Raw genomic sequence first — 18,684 nt, forward strand, 5'->3', positions numbered from 1 at the left:
GCTTTATTGTTTTATAATAAGTTTATTGATAAGTGGCTTACTCACCGAAAACTAAAAGAAAACGGAAGTCCAAGGCTGCAATAGCCTTTTTTGTAATTCCACTCCCTTAGATTTCTGAATCTACTATGTAATGTAATTTGCATTTTGGTCTTCTGATATTTAATATTTATTTTTCTAAACACAAAATTGGTTCTAAGTCAAAAGTTATTTTGAGGTCACATCTTATTTTGAACACTGGAAATGGGAGGGGAGTGCTTTTCAATATAAAAATGTTCATATATCATAAAGTCAAATTAGCCCAATGCAATAACCAAAGATTCCGAAGACTTATTGATGATCCAAAATCTCTGGTAGCTATATGGAGTCATTACATATGGAATGGAGTAAGGATGGACATATCTATATATAGTAAGCTTTTAAACAGGAAACCCAAACTAAAAGAGGATAAAAAGGATATTTACAACATTGCGAGAAGAAAAAAATAACTTTAAATGTTAGGATTTTTAACAATTTTCTTCATTGCAACTATGGTTGCTAATTTGTTTCATAGCTTTAATAAGCGTGGGTGGATTTCTCTTTAAGTCGCGTGGTCACGTCCCCTTTAAATCACGTTCCTAACGTCATGGCATCAATGAGGAAGTAGCTTCTCAGGAAACGAGCGCATTCAGTTTTGTTTACATGTGCCAATGCAATTTGGTAAGTTTTATGTTCTTAAGTAAACGTTTTTAACATTCAGTGACATATTCATATATTCAAAGTCTTCATACAAATTTACCGTAAAGCAGGTTGAATTTTACTACAATACTGTGATCGATCGTTGAATTATCGAGCTACGTCTGAGCTAACGTGAGTTAACAGCTAGTTAGTTAACAGTTAGTTAACAGTTAGCTAAGCTAGCTAGCTCAGTGGTAAGTTTTGGTTTCCTCAGAAGGTTTTCGTGGCATTAACGTCACCTATGCTGTTGGGTGGTGAGTTCAGTCCTGCTGGGAGCCTCAGTACCTCTGTATTAGCGGACACTAACGTGACCAGTTGCGTTCTCTTTCTTTCAGGATATCAGCGGAGTGAACTAAAGCGAGTTAATGCTGGAGCTTTGTGAAGAACCGCAGCATGTTTCCCCGCAACGCCGGACCGAGACAGCGGGCACCGTATCGCGCCGACTCGTACCCGCCGCCGGCCCCGGGGCCCCGGCCTCACGATTACAACCTCCAAAGGGTGGCTAGTGTCAACAAGTGAGCCTGACGAAGAAACAATTTGCTCTGGTGTGATATATACATCCGCAGGGTCAGCAAATAGTACTAATTGGTGACTTGTTTGTGTGTCCTGTCCAGTAATAGGCGATTGTTTGGTAGCTTCTACGTTCCTGGACCAGCGAGGTTTCCTCCATATGAATGGAAGCCCAGGGCTCAAGCCACAGGTCTTCTTCCAGTCCCCCCTCCTCACATGGCAACTATGACCAATGGGCGCAAGTAAAATGTTTTATCTTTAAAGCATCACTGAGTAATCCGTAATGTATGAACATTTGCCCTTATATCTTGCCACATGTTTATGTATTGTGGTGGGAAAAGAAAAGTATAAACATTAAACATAAATGTAATGGTGTCAGGGAATAATTTAATTTGTTCTATTTTGTACTCTGAGATGAAAAGTGTAAACATTGACATATGAGTAGATATATCTGCAAACAGAGGTAATCGGCTAATGCTAACCGATGTGTTATTTTTTTTGGGAACATTTTCAAACAGAAATGTACACTATCGTCTCTAACCAATCACGATGTTCCAGCAGTAGGCATATGTCTCTTTGAAAGCATAAATATGTCAAAACTGTTTCGAAATAGTATCCATTGAAGGTGCTTGCCAATTTATTAAAGTAGTAAATAAATATAATCTTTTGGGAGTCTTGATTGCAGAATTCCCACCACACTTATTGTGTTTCTTGCAGGAGGCAGAATGATGACTACAGCTCCCATGAAGTAAAGCGCCAACGCCTCGACCCCACTTTATCTCGAGCCCCTCCGCTTCACTGTCCTGACCAAGTGGTTGCAGGATCATCAAGATCGTCATCCTTTGCTGCTTTTGATGGTTTTCATCCCAGCCCACATGCCGATATCCAGCCTCAGGTCACGGCTGTTCCGAAAAGTTCCAACATCTTGCAGATTGATGCTGAGGACAAGGTACCATGTTTTTAAATGGGCTTCACCTGCAAGTTATATAGTTCAAGCCTGAATGTGGGCATTCAGCTATGCTTTGCTTAGTTAGTGTACATGTGTTTGTGTCCTCAGTTAAGTAATCAGATGGTGGAGCTGTTCGATGCATGCCAGCAGAAAACCTCCGATTTGGCCCGGAAGGAAACATGCCGAGCACGCCTCCAAAAAGACATACAGAGCATCTATGCAGGTGTGTACAAAACACACAGTTGTGTTCTGCTCCTATTTTCTGTTGTAATCCCTACTCACTGAATGTGTGTTTTTATAGTGGCACGGCTTTACTTGACTGGGTCTTCTATGAATGGATTGGGCTGCCGGAGCAGTGATGCTGATCTGTGTCTGATCCTCAAGGGGAAGGTGAGCATCTCTGACTCAGTGCTGTGCATGTCATCCAAAGTGTATGTAGTTGTATCTACAATCATTGATATCCACTTAAACACTTGCATGTTTTTCTGTTTTAGAAAAAAACTGATCCTATACATGTACTCGTTGTCCTCCAAAGATTATTCAAGTCACTGTGTAAGTAATAGTAAACTACATTTTTTGATACACAATCATTATCTGAATAATGTTCTTTCCACTATTAACTTCTTGCAGATTTAAAATGAATAGATCAACACAACAAGAAGCTAGTCAGAGGGATTTTAATGCTGTGTAACATTGTAAGCACCAGACAAGTTTATCATGTACAAAAGTTGTCTTTGCCATGGGACACTCAAGTGTCTTAGCCTCTAGGCACCCACAGCCTCCTAACATAAGGCATGCCAAGTGTAAATGAAGTTTGTTTAGGTTAATAACCATGAAAGCATCATGTTTCTTACTTTGCGTTACTGCATAACCAACGAGTAGATTTTGTGAACATATGTTTTGCTCTTCTCCGATGCCACAAGGTGGAGCTATTTATCTAGTGAAAAAATAGGTTTCAGGTTTACAGGAAATGAAACTAAAACAATCATGAATCTCATGTTTGTTTGGTAGTATATGTAGAGAAGACTCAGCTGATCAGAGCCACAGTGCCCATCCTCAAGTTCAAAGAGAAAGGCAGGTAGGAGCAAAAGTTGTTTAAGCTTATTTATTTTCAATACATCAACAACAAAGTGAGAGAGATGTTTAATTATGACTATTTTAATATTCCTACCCTTTCTAGTGATCTGGAGTTTGATCTGAATATCAACAACACAGTGGGCATCAGAAACACATTCCTTCTGAGGAGTTACGCCTATGGTTTGTGAGACCGTCAACAATACACTGATTTTTATGTCTCAAACTTTTCTTTCTTATTTTAAGTTGGCTCCAACTGTGACTGGTCACTCCGTTTATCATGCCAGCCGCAACCAGCACATTTGATACTCGAATTTAAGACCTTAAAGTTGAATGTTAAAAAGCTTGTTAAAGGTTAAAGTTTGACTTGCTGTGTTTGTGCTGTCCCCCTCAGCTGATCTCAGGATAAGACCCTTGATTCTTGTGGTCAAGAAATGGGCACGGCACCATAAAATCAATGATGCCAGCAAAGGAACATTGAGCAGCTACACACTTGTGCTGATGGTGCTGCATTACCTCCAGAGTTAGTACAATCATACACACAGACGATTGTTTTTTCAGTCCCATTTGTATTCTGTAATTGACTCATCTGGCATGTGTTTTCTTTACAGCTCTCAAACAGCCTGTCCTTCCCTCTCTCCAGAAGGACTACCCAGTAAGTGTCTCTCTTGCTTTTGCAATTCAGTTCGGCTTTTAGCAGATTAATAACAAGAGACGCAAACAAACGAAAGCCAAATTATATGAAATCCCATGAAATGCAAATTGCTTTACAGACATGTCTGTTCATTCTCATAGTTGTAAAAAAAAACAACATTTTAGCACTTTGACTTTGCTTTATTCATCACAAAAAAATTCTAAAAAGGTGCTCAGTCTTAAGCCCTGTCCTTTTGTCGTGTGCCTTGATTTTCAGGAGTGTTTTCATCCCTCCATGGACATTGACATGATTCCAGAAGGATCCAAACACATCCCCCCTTACATCTCAAGAAACCACTCTCCTCTGGGAGAGCTTCTTCTGGGCTTTCTCAAATACTATGCGACAGACTTCAGGTATCTCCCGAGGACATCACGTTACTAAGTGTAATGTTTCAGATGCATCCATGGTTCTTTTGCCTGCTCTTTTTCTTACACCCATTCCTCATCCTCTGCTCCTCTTGCCACCTTCTCTTCCTTCTCCAGTCCCTCATCCCCTCTCTCCTTCCTCTATCCTGCATCCTTGTCTCTGGTTTCATGTTTCTGCCTGATAGAAAGGAGCAGGTGGGACCTTTGGCCTTACATAGCACTAACATGACATACCATGTGCCCTGTGTTTGCAGTATGTGTGTTACCGTGCCACGCTGTAGTTGCCAGGTTGAAGTAAAACTCGCCATACAAACACACACTTTTTTCTACATTTCAAAGTTTCAAACAGGAGACAGATGTTAAGGTTTTTGTGTATTCTTCTCCTTGTCCTTTACATAGAAATTGTCTTGACAAACATTTGTTTCAACCATCTCCTATCAAATTTAAAGGAAATATTGACTGAAATCTACAGTAAACAAAGGCACATTCATTTTGGGGACTTTGTACGTTGAATTTCATGCATTCAATGAGGCTGCAATATTTAAGAGTTGTAGGACAGAAAATAGTTTGAAGGTTAATATGTTGACTTAGCTCGGTCAAGAATTTTTTTTTTTTTCCAATAAATAGTGTTACACGTTCACATCACAGGCCAATTTCAATTGTTAGTTATATGCAGCACTGAATTCAACTGAGCCTGGAAAATACAGAATCTGGGAAAAAAAACTTCCCCCTCATTTGTTGACGGTTATGGGTACATATTTTGTAGTAGATAAGCTGAATTTGCAAAGCTACTGGTAAGGTCGTTGAGGACCATCGTCCTTTATTTTCAGTCTAAAGAGCACTAAAAAATGACTGTGCGTTTGTTTTTTTCTGTGTCTTGCAGGTGGGATATGCAGGTGATCTCTGTTCGAGAGGCCAAAGCTTTGCCCAAGAACAATTTTCAACAGTGGAGAAACAAATACATATGTGTGGAAGGTAAACAGTTCAGGGGACATAACAGGCCAATGGGACCACCTCTCAACAATTAACAGGAGATTCAATTCAAAATGTCACCGGTAATGCTGAATATCCAGAGTCACAACAATGCCTTGTCTTTCAGAGCCGTTTGAAAGAAACAACGTTGCCAGGGCAGTCCATGAGCAAATGAAGTTTGTTACCATAAAAGCCGAGTTTGCCCAGGTACATACCAGTCCTGATAACTATTGTTTTTCCTCCTCGAAGTTGCTGTGGGCCAGCTATGAGTTATTCATAATCCTCCTGCTTCTCATCTGTCTGCGCAGTCATGCCGAACACTGCAGGACAGAAAGGACCTGAACTCGATCCTCCCAGTCAGAGCCATCATTAATAAGGAGGTATCCAGGAGATAAAGCGCTCTTCTAATTTGAAGAGTGGACATGAGTCTTCTACCTCAAGACATACCTGTTCCCAGAAGGAAAGAGAGACCTTTGGGATGTGCTGAGGCACCTTAGCCAGAAAGAATTTGGGACTCTAAATGCTCTGGCTACCTCGGTATTGCTCGCATACTGCATTTGTGGTTCTGAAAATACTGCTCTCGATTTAATGCTGCACTGAAGCATTAAAATAGTCAGTGTTCCAAGAGTGTGTTCTTATCCAACACACATTGAATTGCAGGTAAACGCTGAGTATACTGATAAATTATCAAAGACAAAACAATACCGGCAACCTGCTCATATCTCGCTTGTTTTTCTCCTCTGTTTTCAGTTATATCAACATTTCTACATATTTTAATTAGATGCAAATACTTTGCTTCTGCAACACAGTGTACTGTCTTCAGGCTGTGTCGACCGAGTTTTAACAAAGTATTTTTTTCTATTTTTCTAGGTCAGCAGTTAATGCCATACTCTTTCTACATATGCATAAAACACCCTCTCATTTTTCATTATCACATTGTTTAAGTTTCTCAGCTCCTCTGAAAATTGAGGTTAAGTGATGTTTACATTAGTGTCATCTAAGTGACTCAAAAGGTGATTATTGAGGGCTGTGAAAAGATCGGTCTCTAAATGTTGTCACTCCTTTATCATTGGTTCTGATGTGTTGTATTCTTTCCCTTCGACAAGTTCTGCAATTTTTGTTCAGAATCTACTTGATACATTTAGACAGAAAAATGTTATTCGCTTCACTTAATGCATACCTTATTTGAATCATTTAAACTTCATTTATTTTCTCAGTCCTTTTTTGTACATTGGTGACTTTTAAAGGTTTATTTAAAGATGTTGGATTGTTTTTGCTTTGTATTTTTGAGTGATATGCAAAGCCTGCAAAACTCCTGGCTATTCTAAAATTTACAAAATTGTCATTGCAGCTGTTCATATTCAGATATGTTGACTTTGGTGGCACTTTCAATGTTATGTTTTAATTTATTCAGGGTTATGGGAGACACTGGCTAATCATCTCAATATATTGTATATTGCAGTTAAAAATCCCAATTTGCATTTATTCACAGGAACTACATACTTAACCTGGAACACATTTAGAACGTCAGGACAAATACAATCCCCCATAGATCTGGTCAAATTCACCTAGTCCATCCAATGTTTTAATGTACAGTGTCATTTAGTTTTCTCAAGGTAATGCAGTTTATTAACCATCATTGGGATCTTTGGCGTCATTCAGTACATTATAGGTGCTTGTGATAATAAAACTAAGATTGCTCCTGAATGAACGTACCTTTTTTAAAGTGTTCTCTTCCTCCTCCTCTGGCAACTATTGTGTCGATTACTTTGGCTTATGTGGTTTGACACCATATTAACAAAAGTTGTATGACTTCTGCAGAGTGCCAGTACTGTGAGGGGGTAGATACCTTAGAAGACGTATGTGAGTGGCCCCGTTTAGTGTTGCCACTGGCAGCAGGGGTACCAAAAGGGTTACTGTTTCAGCACATGGCCTATATTTAACTTCGCAAGGGGGATTTTGATCTTAAAGTCACACTGGCTCATTCAGCTAGTAGCCACTGGCACGGACCACTTTGAGGACATTTGTTCAATCTTTTTAAGATACATTCAACATCCGACAACTTCTTAAATTAAGTGCACAAACATCAAACTTGACCCAGTGAGACCTACCCACTCTCACTGCTCCCCTCTCTCACTGCTCCCCTCTTTTCATTCCCCACTCAGTCTATTTCTGTCCCTGGCTGAGTCAGATGGACCGCTCCCAACTTAGAATGACACAAACAGGCACACCAACTCTTCCAAAATCAGAGTGGCTGAAAACATCTAGAAGAGGACTCTACAATACACAGGCAAAGAACATTGGGGACTACAAAGGGAAGAGCTGGAGGATATAAGCAAGATGGAGGAGTGTGAGAGTCTGGAGTCAGAGGTGACAGAGCTTCAGGAGATTCAGAGTGAGGCTTCAGATGCCATCAGCCAGGACGATGAAGACGAGGTGGAGGAACTGCAAAACAGGTTATGTACACATTGGATCTAGCTTACAAGCAGAATAACCTCAAATGTAGCTCAACATTACCATGAAATATATTAAATGGCGAGTGAGAAACTACTAGTTTCTGGTGTACTTAGGTCAAAAACATACTGCTTTAAAGACTGAATGGTGACACTTTAAAAAATATATTACATTCATCTGTCAGGAATGGTCAGAGAGGCACTGCAGGCAGCTCTATTCTAATATTTAATATTATTCACCATATTTTACATCTCATCTATCAGGTTTCATACTTGGTGCTCTAGTTTTAGTTGTCATGTCATAAATAGTAGAAGACACCGATATGTTGGATGTATCTGGGAAGGCAAGGCATCTCTTTACTAATATTACATGAACGTCACCTTGCTGTAACCCTGCAGGGGTTGAGCTGTATTGATAGCAGGTGGGACAGCTCAGAGCACATTTGATCGTTACCTTTTCAGCTCATTGCTTACATTGGCAGCCTGGCACCAAGTCTGGTCTAATGCCGGAGATCTACATGTCTCAAGTAATCATCTTGAGAGGAGATCAGCGGCTGTTTTAAGCTTATATTTCCTTAGTTGCCTCAGATGCAAAACGTGAATTGGAGGTGGTGTCCATGCTGGCATATCTTGCACAGAACGGTTTTGATTTGATTAATTGGTTTGTTCTCTGCTTGCATTTCCATGAACTGAGCTAAAAGGATCTCCACTTGCAGTCAGTTGAGTCATGACCTCTCTCTTCCCGAGAACTGCACAAACAGCCTGCTTCCTTCTTCTAACTGTCCTTTTCTTGCGCTTGCAGTCTGCGTGAGGTTGTCCAGGACCAGTCTGTGAAGCCTAAGTTCCAGTGCCTGATGGTGGATCCATCGTTCTCCATGGTGACTGTTCAGAGCGAGGACAGTGGTATTGTCTGGGAGACGGCCTCTAGCCGCTGCTCTACCCCTTGGGCCTCCGAAACCAGCTCCATCTCTGAAGCCTACAGCATGGATGGCTCTGGAGCTGCAGGAAAGATTACCATCATCTTTGATGAGGAAAAAGTTGTCCGTAGGAGGACGAGATCTGGAAGGAGCAGCAGGCTGGCGGACAGGCTGAGTCGACCCGGTAGTTCAAGATCAGCTTCAGCCCTGGGAGTGGAGAGACCTGAGATGGCGGAGATTTCTCTTCCCAATGTCAAACAGGAAAAAAACGAAACAGAGCCAGATTTGGAGGAAATCAAAAACAAAGATCAGCAGCTGTTTAGTTTGATTTCAGAGGGCTATGAGATTCTTAACATCAGAGTCCCCTCCAAACTTCCCACTGTGGATGAGGAAGAGAGCACAGAGTTGCAGGACAATTTGTCTTATTTGGACCAGACTCCGAAGATCAAGTCCCAAAACAGAAAAGACTGGACACTGCAACAAAATCATGCCCTGCCAAAGGACGGAGAATTACTGGATCACCAAGAGGTATTTATTAATTTCTCTCTTTCACGCCAGTTTTTACTAAAACATAAATTTTTCTAGTAAAATGTGGTTTTAAAGACTTAATTGTCACAATATTGCTGATTGTGATCTTTTCTCAGCCTTCAAAGCAAGACTCCTCTCAGCCATCAGACACAGAGCTCAGACACACGCCCACTCAGAAAGAGAGCACTGGTGACATAGACTACTTTGAGAAGTTTACCTTGGTTGATGTGGTGGTTCCTGGAGAACAAGCGCCAGAGCTGCAGGAGGAAGCAGAACAGCCACAAGAGAAGCCTAAAGTTGAGGAGCCAAAGCCAGCTAAGGAGGCCGCCACTGACAGAGCCTCCGCATCAGAAGACTCTTTTGTCTTTGTTACGGATGTGGAGATAGTGGGGGAACACCTTGATGAGGTCTTCTACGGTGAAGGAGCTCCTCCTGATGCATTGCAGCGGAGAGAAGACGATGAGGCAGAGAGTGAGATGAGAAGGAGACGAGTGAGCCAGAGATCTTTAAAGGAGAATGGTTCTGTGTTGTTTGGGGGTGAAGACACCGTCCTCACACCTATTTTTATCTCGTCTGGACCCCCAAAGATCATTGACCAGATCCTGCTGGATGAGCCGACAGCCATGTCCTTCATGTACTCTGACCTTTACGAGGATGCTGTAGGCGAGAGGAGGAAGAGTGATGAAGAACGTTCTGAGTCAGAGAGCATGACATCTGAGAAGACTTATAAGAGACGTTCCTTAGATTCTGAGGAGGCAGACGGGTACCTGGAGAAGTTTATTTTGAAGGATGAAACTCCAACAGTGGAGGTTCAACCAGAGTCAGTGGAGGAGAAGAGGGAGTGGAGGACGATGTGGTCGCAGAGTGACTTTGACATGACAGGATGTCTAACAAGAGTGGTCAGCGATGAAGACGAGGACAAGACTAAAGCAGAGGAACCAAAGACACAAGAGGTCAGTGTTGGAGATGAAGATTTACAATCAGACACATTTAAAGAGAAAAGAGAAATAATTACTGAGACAAAAAAGGAGATAAAAGAAACACAAGTTTCCATGCTGACTAAAGAGCAGGCTGTCAGAGAGGCCTCCGACGGATCAATTAAAGTGTCCAAACTGAGAGAGGATCAGGAGGTGAAACATGAGGAAACAAGGGACCAGACTGGGCCTCTTGAGACCAGCACTGATAAACCACTAACTGAAACTAAGCAGGTAGACTGTAAAGTAGAGCAAACAGAGGAGCATCGGAGAGACGTACCAGCAGAAACAACGAGTATTATTGAAACTGAGCAGCCATGTGAGACACACAAAGTGGTAGAACAAACAGCTCAGGTGATTGTAAATGCTGCGGAGGAGACGGCTGTGGTCGGACCTGTGAGCAGTGAGACGCCTCACATCATCCCTGAGATGAGTTTGTCTGAGGAGGCAAATACTGACTGCAAGATGATGCGTGATAATGAGAAAGACTCAACCGAGGCTGAAGTGAAAGAGACTGAAAGACAGGAAATGCTCACCTCTACTGAAATAGAGACACCCGCTGAAACATCTGTGTGTGAGACAAAAGAAGCAACAGAAGTTGTTCCTGGGGATGTTGCACCTGTTGAGGTCGTCACCGACTGCGATTCTGCAGTACATGCGTTAGTGGAGGTGATTGAAAAAGCAGTGGACAAAAAAGAGATCCAAACTCGAGTTCAGATTGATCTTCAGGAGGCAGCAGATGTTCAAACAGCTGAAAGAGAAGAAACACATGGTGCTTTAACAGAGCAAGCTGCAGTTGAGAGCAAGTCACCTGAATTCATTACTGAAGGTGATCAGGAGTCAGAAGTTAAAGCAGAGATTTCAAGTGAGGAAACCGAACCTGCGATGTTAGATGAAGTAAAAAAAGATTCAGACAAAACAATTATTGAATCAGTAACTGACACTGAGCCGATTACTGAGGCCAAAGAGAAAACGCCCACAGAGGACACTGGGACTACTCAGGAGATGGTGAATGTGGGTGATGAGTTAATCCTCCTTGTGCCCAAAGGACAAGCTGTAGAGATGGACATAGAGATCAGTCCATTATCAGAGAACACTTCAAGTGATACAGTAGCTCTCCCTGAACCTGACATCACATGTGGACGTCTCATAGCACCCGACACCCCCACAACATGCACAGAGACTCTTCAGGCACCAAATGAAGAAACAATGACTGAGCCTCAACTGGAAGTAAAACCAGACGTAGTTTTAAAGGAAGACTTACTACCAAGAACCGACTTAGACAGTATATACACTCCTCCAGCACCTGTGGAGGAGGACTACACAGATGAGCAGAAGATGAAGAGGGACTTTGAGGAAGATCAGGCCGCATTTTCCTCTCTGAGGAGCTTTACTCCCCATGAGGATTTGTCCGAGCTACACAGCGAGGATATTAAGTCAGGAGCAGCAAATGTAAAACAAATGGCAGAGATTCACAACGTGGACGATGCCCCAGAAACTAGCATTGTTACAGAGCATTCAAGTACAGAGATTGATCAGCACAGAGAGGATGTAGAACCAAAGATGGAGCAAGACGAGACACTTGCAGAGGCTCCAGAGGTGATTGTTGACGAACTTGAATATGAGATAATATATAAAGAAGATGCCAAAGAGATGACGGAAACTGAAACACATAGATATTCAGAGGAACTAAAGCCTGAGTCTGGCCAGGAGAAAGATGAGAGGATGGAGATGGAGGAGAAGGAGGAGGAGGAGGAGGAGAAGGAGAGGGAAGAGGAAGTCTTTGATCTGTCCCTGGATGATGAGGTCATAGAGGCCGACTATGAGATTATCGATGCAGAGGAAGAGAGTCAGGCTCGACTGGCTGCTGAGCTGCAGCGGATGGACAGGTTCTGCATCACCTGTGGATGTCTGCTGTCAGAGGACGACTGTGTGGCTGGAGAGCATCACAGCCACGAGGTTACTGCCGTGGACCAAGCCTACGAGGAAATGAAGGTAACGTACTGGGTGAATGGGAAGTTAGAAATGCACGTTCAAATTTGCTTTTGAGTTTATATTGATGGATGTCACAGCATTTTAACCCCAATAATGGATGTATAAACAGAACTGGACACAGCTTCGGAGGCGATGCACCATTCATTCCAACATAAGTTGCTCAGTGGCGCATGAATCTAAACAACATTTGACCTCAGAGTATGAGAATCTGAGGATTTATAAAGCATTATAAAGCCCAAAGTGCATGTACACTATTCAACCCCTTCTCCCAGCCTTTGGTCCAGCCTCGTTCTCTAACTCTTTCACATGACGGGAGGAAGCAAAAAAAAAATCAGCACATTAGTAGTAAAATAATCAATGAATATTACATATTGGAACATTTTAAAATAGATTTAAGGTACTAACATTTTGAGAGCAAATAAACAGACAAAAGGTTGAAGAATTCCTATTTAGATCTGATGACATGTTTTTGTTTTTTTCGTTTTCGTGTGACCTCAGACGTCTCTAACAGCGTCTCTCAGATGTTTGATCTTCTTAGCAGTCTCTAACGCTGCAACGACGCAGAAGCATTTCTCATTCTGTTGGGAAACTGTAGTCAAATAGCAGCTCATCATCATACACATTACCAGCATTATTACAACACACGGATACGATCACACACACTTCACTGGCATTCATTTGGGTCATCAGATCATAAAGTGCTCCTAAATTAGGCGGATAACTTTTCCATTCATGCTGGCAGGCTGAATGCTGCCGGCTGCCGTCAGGCTAAAGCCAAGCACATTGAACTGGTGTGATGTAATGCTCTGCTTTGATTCGTGAAAAGGTCCAGTGTGACATCATCAAGTGGAGACTGATATGTGATCTGTCCAAACACACACTGTTCTCTCTCGCTGTCCCCATCGGTCAGTACAGGGTCAGCCATCTGCTATTTTAATCTGTATTAAGGTCACAACACCATATAACAATTAAAAATACATATTTTTGTTGTCTTTTTCTTGCAATTTCCCAAAAGCCGTCAGCTCACTTGAATGTTTGTGCCTTCGACGCTTCATTCACAGGAGACACCATATTCAATGTTTTTTCTGTTATCTGTGATGGTTTGACAACATGGGTGAAGAAACGCGTGTTTGATGAACAATTACAGTAAAGTATCTCACATCTAAATCTTAGGAAACCTGTAACAAACAAAGAATAAACAAATGTAATTTCTAGATTATATTTAAACCAGGTATTGTGCATGTGGAATGTTGTATTTGTGAAATATTGACGGCTCTACTGTAATTTAGAAAAAGATCAAAATGTGTAATACAAGTTTTACTTCAGCATTGAAAAGTGCCGTCTATTAGGATACTGGGCAGATATGAGGGGGGATCTGTTTACCAAAACAACTTAGCAAAAATTGGTCTAAATTAAACATAACAACAAAGAGGAGCTTTCATCTCCAGTTTACTTTGACCAAACACGTCCATCAAATTTCTTTAATACATTTTTTTTTAAAGTTGCTGCTTTACTTAAAAAAAAAAATTATACTACTTTTAAATTCAAATTTTAAACGTAGGCCACAAAATAGATAACACGTCTCCAAAAACAACAGAAGAAAGCTCTGCAGACTGCGCATACAACTAAAGATCCATTAACGCTAAATATACACAACTGCCTTCCTCGAAGTGTAAAACTCAGACAATTCAACAAAAATAGAAAGAATATGAACTCCACTGCAGCTTCAGGGACTCATTGCGTTCACACACTGCGAAGCACGCGCACGCGCACACACACAACTACGTTGCTATGCTACATGGTTACCGCAACAACAACAAAAAGTGGTTGTTGTCGCTCACCTGTCTGAGCGGCACCGCAAAGTCCCCCACAATCTTTTCCTGAGTGTAACTTATTTTCTCCTTCGTTCATAATAACCGGTTATCTGAATGAGGCTCCAAAACAGTCTCAAATAGCAGGAAGTGCTCACTCGCTTCGGTGGCACTTTACCGCCAATGAGCTGGAGGTTCCTCCAAGTATGTCGTGTGTGAGCCATGGCCTTTAGCTCACAGATACCGTGTGTGCAACTTAGCATCTACGCCTTAAGAAAGTGTAGCATTTAATAACTACTCCGAGGTGAAATAATGGTCATTATTGTGCAACTTCGGTTTGTGCCTCAAGTGGCCCCGCACGTTTACGTAACTATCGTTTCCGCAGAGTCGTCATTCTGGACGAAGCTCTTCCCTCTTGGGGCCGCAGAAACACCTGCAGCTTGTTCTCTGGTGGAGCACTTTTTCATGTGACAGTAACATGAGCAATGTGCAGACCTGAATTTGACCTGCGAGTGTCATTTTGTATCAGGTGAAGCTGAGTGACTGGATCTCAGAGCTTCAGGAGAGGTCAGAGAACATCGAAGACCTGGTGTCTGAGCTCGAACTGGCCTACAACTCTGTAGAGGTAAAAACAACCTTAATGCTTTCTTTTTTGAAATATTAGCCATTAGATCAGTGATTGGCTTTACAACACATTCAATGACACAATACACACTATTACATTTATAAATGTAATACCTCTTTTTTCCTTCCCTCTACTCCACCAGGACCAGTGTGTGGAGAGAGAGGCGGCGATGCAGGCGCAGAATGAGGAGATGATGTCTCTGGTGATGGAGCAGTACAACAGCATGTCTGTCAGCATGGAGGAGGAGAAGAAGGCCAAACTGGAGCAGCTATATGACCAGATTGTCACCTTCCAGGAGAGCATCGACACCGCCAAGGCCACTCTGGAGACCACTGCCAGAGAGGCTGAGACTGACGCACGGGTGAGTGTTGAGGCTCATTGGTCACTGCTTTTATATGCAGCCAATATTCAGGGTGTATGTCAAATTCCTGATGAATTCCTTTTTCAATCTGTTCCCCCACTAGTCACCTGAAGACATTAATGCAAGGTAATGTGATTTCAGTGAATGGAGTGTGTGCCAGTGTGGTTTTCTAACCAGTTTATGCAAAAACAAAATGACATCAAAGTGATAACAAATACAGATCGCGGCTTGACCTGCAGAGCTACCTATGCTCTGCTCAGTCGATAACCTTTTTGACACTGACATGTGATTGTGGCCAAAGGCTAAAGCTGTGTGTGTGTGTGTGTGTGTGTGTGTGTGTGTGTGTGTGTGTGTGTGTGTGTGTGTGTGTGTCTGTGGTCAGTCTCAAGGCAGCTCTGGACTCAGCCATGTCGCTAGAGCTGGGGCCCAAGGGTCTACTGGTGTTTGAGGACTATGCTAGGGGCAACACTTCTAGCTCTCTGCTCGCACAGCGCAAGGGAATCCCAGGTAGCTTTGATACAAACATCTCTTTGCAGATTCACGTGACATCGGCAGTTATTGATCTTGTATGTCTCCTGGTGTGTGCCTCAGTGCCTCAGAGGCCTACACTGCAGCCTCAGGAGCCAGGCTCAGCCTCCAGCACCAGTGTCACCGTTTACTGGAAGGTCAACCCTGGAGATATCATCGACTGCTTCCAGGTCTACTGCATGGAGGATCCACACGGAGGTAAATACTTTCAGGATGGTGTTAAAGATGGAAAATAGTGGTCAAAGTGCTCCCAATTTATTTATTTTTTTATCACCATCTACTTCAGCTTAATTGACAGAAATAAGGATAATGGTTAATTAAAATCAAACAAAAATCTTATTTTTGTTCATTTAGAATAGGTATTTTTTTTCTCACAATTAAACAATGTATAGTATATTATATTGCAGTATTTCTTCAATGGTTACTAAATACAGTACAAACTGTGGCTGCTGTTGTCCACAGCTGTGTCAGAGGAGTACCGTGTGACAGTGAAGGAGAGCTATTGTGCCCTGGAGGAGCTGGAGCCTGACAAGACCTACAAGGTGTGGGTGATGGCCGTCAACTACACGGGCTGCTCTCTGCCCAGCGAGAGACTCTCGTTCAGAACTGGTCAGTCTCCACACTCGGCTAAATCCCAACGAAACAACAACTTTGTCTGACAATGGGAAGCATGCTTTTATTCTTTACGGGTATTTTTAAAAGAAGTGTGGTTGGTAATTTGTGTTAGATTACAGCATCTTCATTTTTGTTATTAACATGACCTGCAGCTCCATCAGTGCCAGTGATTGAAACAGAGCGCTGTACTGTCATGTGGGATTCAGCTACACTGCGGTGGAGCTCAGCAAATCAGACTCCTGCACAGAGTTACACCCTGGAGTACTGTCGCCAGTATGAGCTGGAGGGAGAGGGTCTCAGGTTGGTGTTTGTTTTTACCAGATAGGGACATTCATCAAAAAAGTGCAGTCAATGAAAATATTAGGAAATCCAGTCAATTTGGTTTCAAACAAAGTCAAAATTATCTGACATCTCACTACTTCCACAGACTAGCTGGACAAAACTAATTTAAATTGTATTCATTTAATTGATATGTGTGAATGCATGTATGTGGGTGTGTGTGTGTGTGTGACATACTAGGTCCATCTCGGGTATCAAAAGCTGCGAGCAGAGGGTTCTCCTGCAGCCCAATGAAAACTATCTGTTCTACATCAAAGCTGTGAATGAGTCTGGAGCCAGTGAACAGAGCGAAGCTGCCCTCATTTCCACCAAAGGTGACAGAAACTTTGTGTGTAACATTACACAAATACAAAAACAGTACATAAGTACTGTAGTTTCTTTTCCACATTTCCACATTATTTTTCTCTTCCCTGTTTCTGTTTTCAGGGACAAAGTTTCACCTGCTGAAAGCCTCAGCTCACCCCGCTCTGGAGCTGTCGGTGGACCAGACCACTGTGCACTACAACACGCTGTCAACAGACAAACAGTGAGTTTCAGTCTGCTCCAACCACATTGGCTTTGAAAGAATATTTCTAAACCAGAGTTTGTATGTTTTTTAGGTGTCCATCCATCCTTGGTGAATTGTTGCCGGCAAAAGGACATTACTACTGGGAGACCCTTGTGTCAGGAAGCATGTCTTACAGGCTCGGAGTGGCATACGACACGGCCAATAGAAACAGCCCACTGGGAGAAGACAACCTGTCTTGGTGTTTGCAGTGCATTCCTACACCATCGGGGTATGCATAAAGTGTTCTGCCCCCACTCCTCTTTACAGTACATCCCTTCGCTGTTCTGGTCTAAACCCTCCTTTCTTTGCTCTCTTCGTCTGTCCAGCTGCAGGTATCAGCTGGTCCACAATGACATTCAGGCCAGTGTGTTTGTGGTAGAGATGCCTGAGCGAGTTGGTACTCTCCTGGATTACCAGCTGGGTTCTTTGTCTTTCTACAATGCCCAAAGCGGTCAGTTGTTGGGCACTTTCCGCCAGCGCTTCACCCAGTCGTGCCACCCTGCTCTGGCTCTGGAGATGCCAGGCAGCCTGGAGGTCAGCATGGTGCTGGAGGTGCCGGAGTTTACCAAAGATAGCTAGCTCTACTATCTGCCTCCCGCACTGGGGTGTTTACAGTTCATGTTGGACCGAATTTGATTTGAATGATCTTAATGTAAAATTATTAAAATGGCAAACTGCATTACTGAGAAAACTGCAGATATGACAAGACATAACATACAGATCCTTACAGTAAAAGCAGAATGAATACTTATACATACATACCATTATTTGTGTGTTTAAGTAAGATCAAATGTAATTAATTGTGCAATCTCTCCCCGATTAATAGGAAATCGATTCAACGTGTATCTCTTTTGTTAACAGCAATGTCTTGTCTCATATCTTATCTAAAATGTCTTGTAAATAGCAAAAACAAAGGCAGTGAACATAAATGATGACAGTGTGAAATACAACTAGATTGAAATGTAGTGCCTTTAATATGTTTCACAGGTGAGTGTCATGTATTATCTTTTGCCAAGGGAGAGGTGAAATTTTGTGGATAAAACATATGCGGATGGGATTGTTTTGTACTGTTTTGTAAATGTTCTTTAAATTACCCTTGTTCAGTTTTCTCCTCTTTCTTCAAATCCATACTTACAGGTACTGTGAGGCGAGTAAAGGCTGCATACTTAAGGCAAACACTCAATAGTTAAAGCCCTTTGGTGACGCAGAGTTTATAGTCCCAGGAAACGTACTGTGGGACTATTGAACTGTATTTCATATTGTGAATTTGTGTAAATAACCTTTGTAAACAGATGTGATCTTGTCTATGTTTTGTTATGTGCGACAGCGGCAAGTAGAGATGAATTGTTTTTCTTTGTCTTGTAAACTGATTTTAACATCCGAGCTGAATGAACATTTATTTTTCTATGTGCTCAACTGGACTGGTTGTTTTCAGCTTTCTAACATATTCACCACAAGAGGGCCTCATCACTCCATTTGCTGGATTATTGGCTCCAAATCAGGCTCGAATACATGATTTCTGCTACCAATCCTTAGAACGTCTGCTGAATCTTTTGTGCAGTTAAGACTTCCAGATTGCTTTTGATAACTTACAGCTCCCGTAGATTTGGGGGCGATAAACCTCGCTGACAAGGTTCGCCGTTTCATTTCTCAATTATTTTTCCAAGCACTCATACCTTTTTCCCCTCATCGCTGACATCTTTCCTCATTTCT

The 18,684-nt window shown here is 42.2% G+C and overlaps 2 protein-coding genes across 3 annotated transcripts; both read left to right on the plus strand.

The window, feature by feature from the left end:
- Positions 1-622: 622 nt before the first annotated feature.
- tent2 (terminal nucleotidyltransferase 2) lies at positions 623-6,540 on the plus strand. 2 transcript variants are annotated; one of them, XM_068604571.1, is made up of 15 exons: positions 623-696; positions 1,050-1,229; positions 1,329-1,466; positions 1,942-2,173; positions 2,282-2,396; positions 2,475-2,563; positions 2,668-2,725; positions 3,185-3,251; positions 3,354-3,430; positions 3,642-3,770; positions 3,859-3,902; positions 4,158-4,294; positions 5,190-5,281; positions 5,406-5,485; positions 5,587-6,540. In XM_068604571.1, the coding sequence occupies exons 2-15, from the start codon at positions 1,108-1,110 to the stop codon at positions 5,671-5,673; spliced, it is 1,467 nt and encodes a 488-aa protein (XP_068460672.1). In that variant the 5' UTR covers positions 623-696; positions 1,050-1,107; the 3' UTR covers positions 5,674-6,540. The 2 variants fall into 2 exon arrangements, with proteins under 2 accessions (XP_068460672.1, XP_068460673.1); XM_068604572.1 differs by lacking the exon at positions 623-696 and adding an exon at positions 873-968.
- A 770-nt stretch (positions 6,541-7,310) lies between these two features.
- cmya5 (cardiomyopathy associated 5) lies at positions 7,311-18,607 on the plus strand. Its single transcript, XM_068604568.1, has 14 exons — positions 7,311-7,734; positions 8,534-9,176; positions 9,293-12,145; positions 14,486-14,581; positions 14,724-14,942; positions 15,046-15,068; positions 15,325-15,449; positions 15,534-15,668; positions 15,933-16,079; positions 16,238-16,385; positions 16,605-16,738; positions 16,851-16,950; positions 17,024-17,200; positions 17,298-18,607. Exons 1-14 carry the CDS (start codon positions 7,619-7,621, stop codon positions 17,548-17,550), a joined length of 5,169 nt encoding a protein of 1,722 aa, XP_068460669.1. The 5' UTR covers positions 7,311-7,618; the 3' UTR covers positions 17,551-18,607.
- The last annotated feature ends 77 nt before the right edge of the window (positions 18,608-18,684 follow it).

Source organism: Clinocottus analis, unplaced genomic scaffold (assembly GCF_023055335.1).
Source record: "Clinocottus analis isolate CAN_PGR_092001 unplaced genomic scaffold, fCliAna1.0.p SCAF_7, whole genome shotgun sequence".
NCBI classification, from domain to species: Eukaryota; Metazoa; Chordata; class Actinopteri; order Perciformes; family Cottidae; genus Clinocottus; species Clinocottus analis.

Bases quoted from the DNA above. Each gene is read 5' to 3' on its own strand.
- tent2 (XM_068604571.1), top strand. From the start codon at position 1,108: ATGTTTCCCCGCAACGCCGGACCGAGACAGCGGGCACCGTATCGCGCC. The intron at 2,726-3,184 runs GTAAGTAATAGT...TTTGTTTGGTAG, and splicing joins AAGATTATTCAAGTCACTGT to TATATGTAGAGAAGACTCAG. The intron at 3,431-3,641 runs GTTTGTGAGACC...TGTCCCCCTCAG, and splicing joins TCTGAGGAGTTACGCCTATG to CTGATCTCAGGATAAGACCC.
- cmya5 (XM_068604568.1), top strand. From the start codon at position 7,619: ATGGAGGAGTGTGAGAGTCTGGAGTCAGAGGTGACAGAGCTTCAGGAG. The intron at 7,735-8,533 runs GTTATGTACACA...TTGCGCTTGCAG, and splicing joins GTGGAGGAACTGCAAAACAG to TCTGCGTGAGGTTGTCCAGG. The intron at 15,069-15,324 runs GTAATGTGATTT...GTCTGTGGTCAG, and splicing joins CCTGAAGACATTAATGCAAG to TCTCAAGGCAGCTCTGGACT.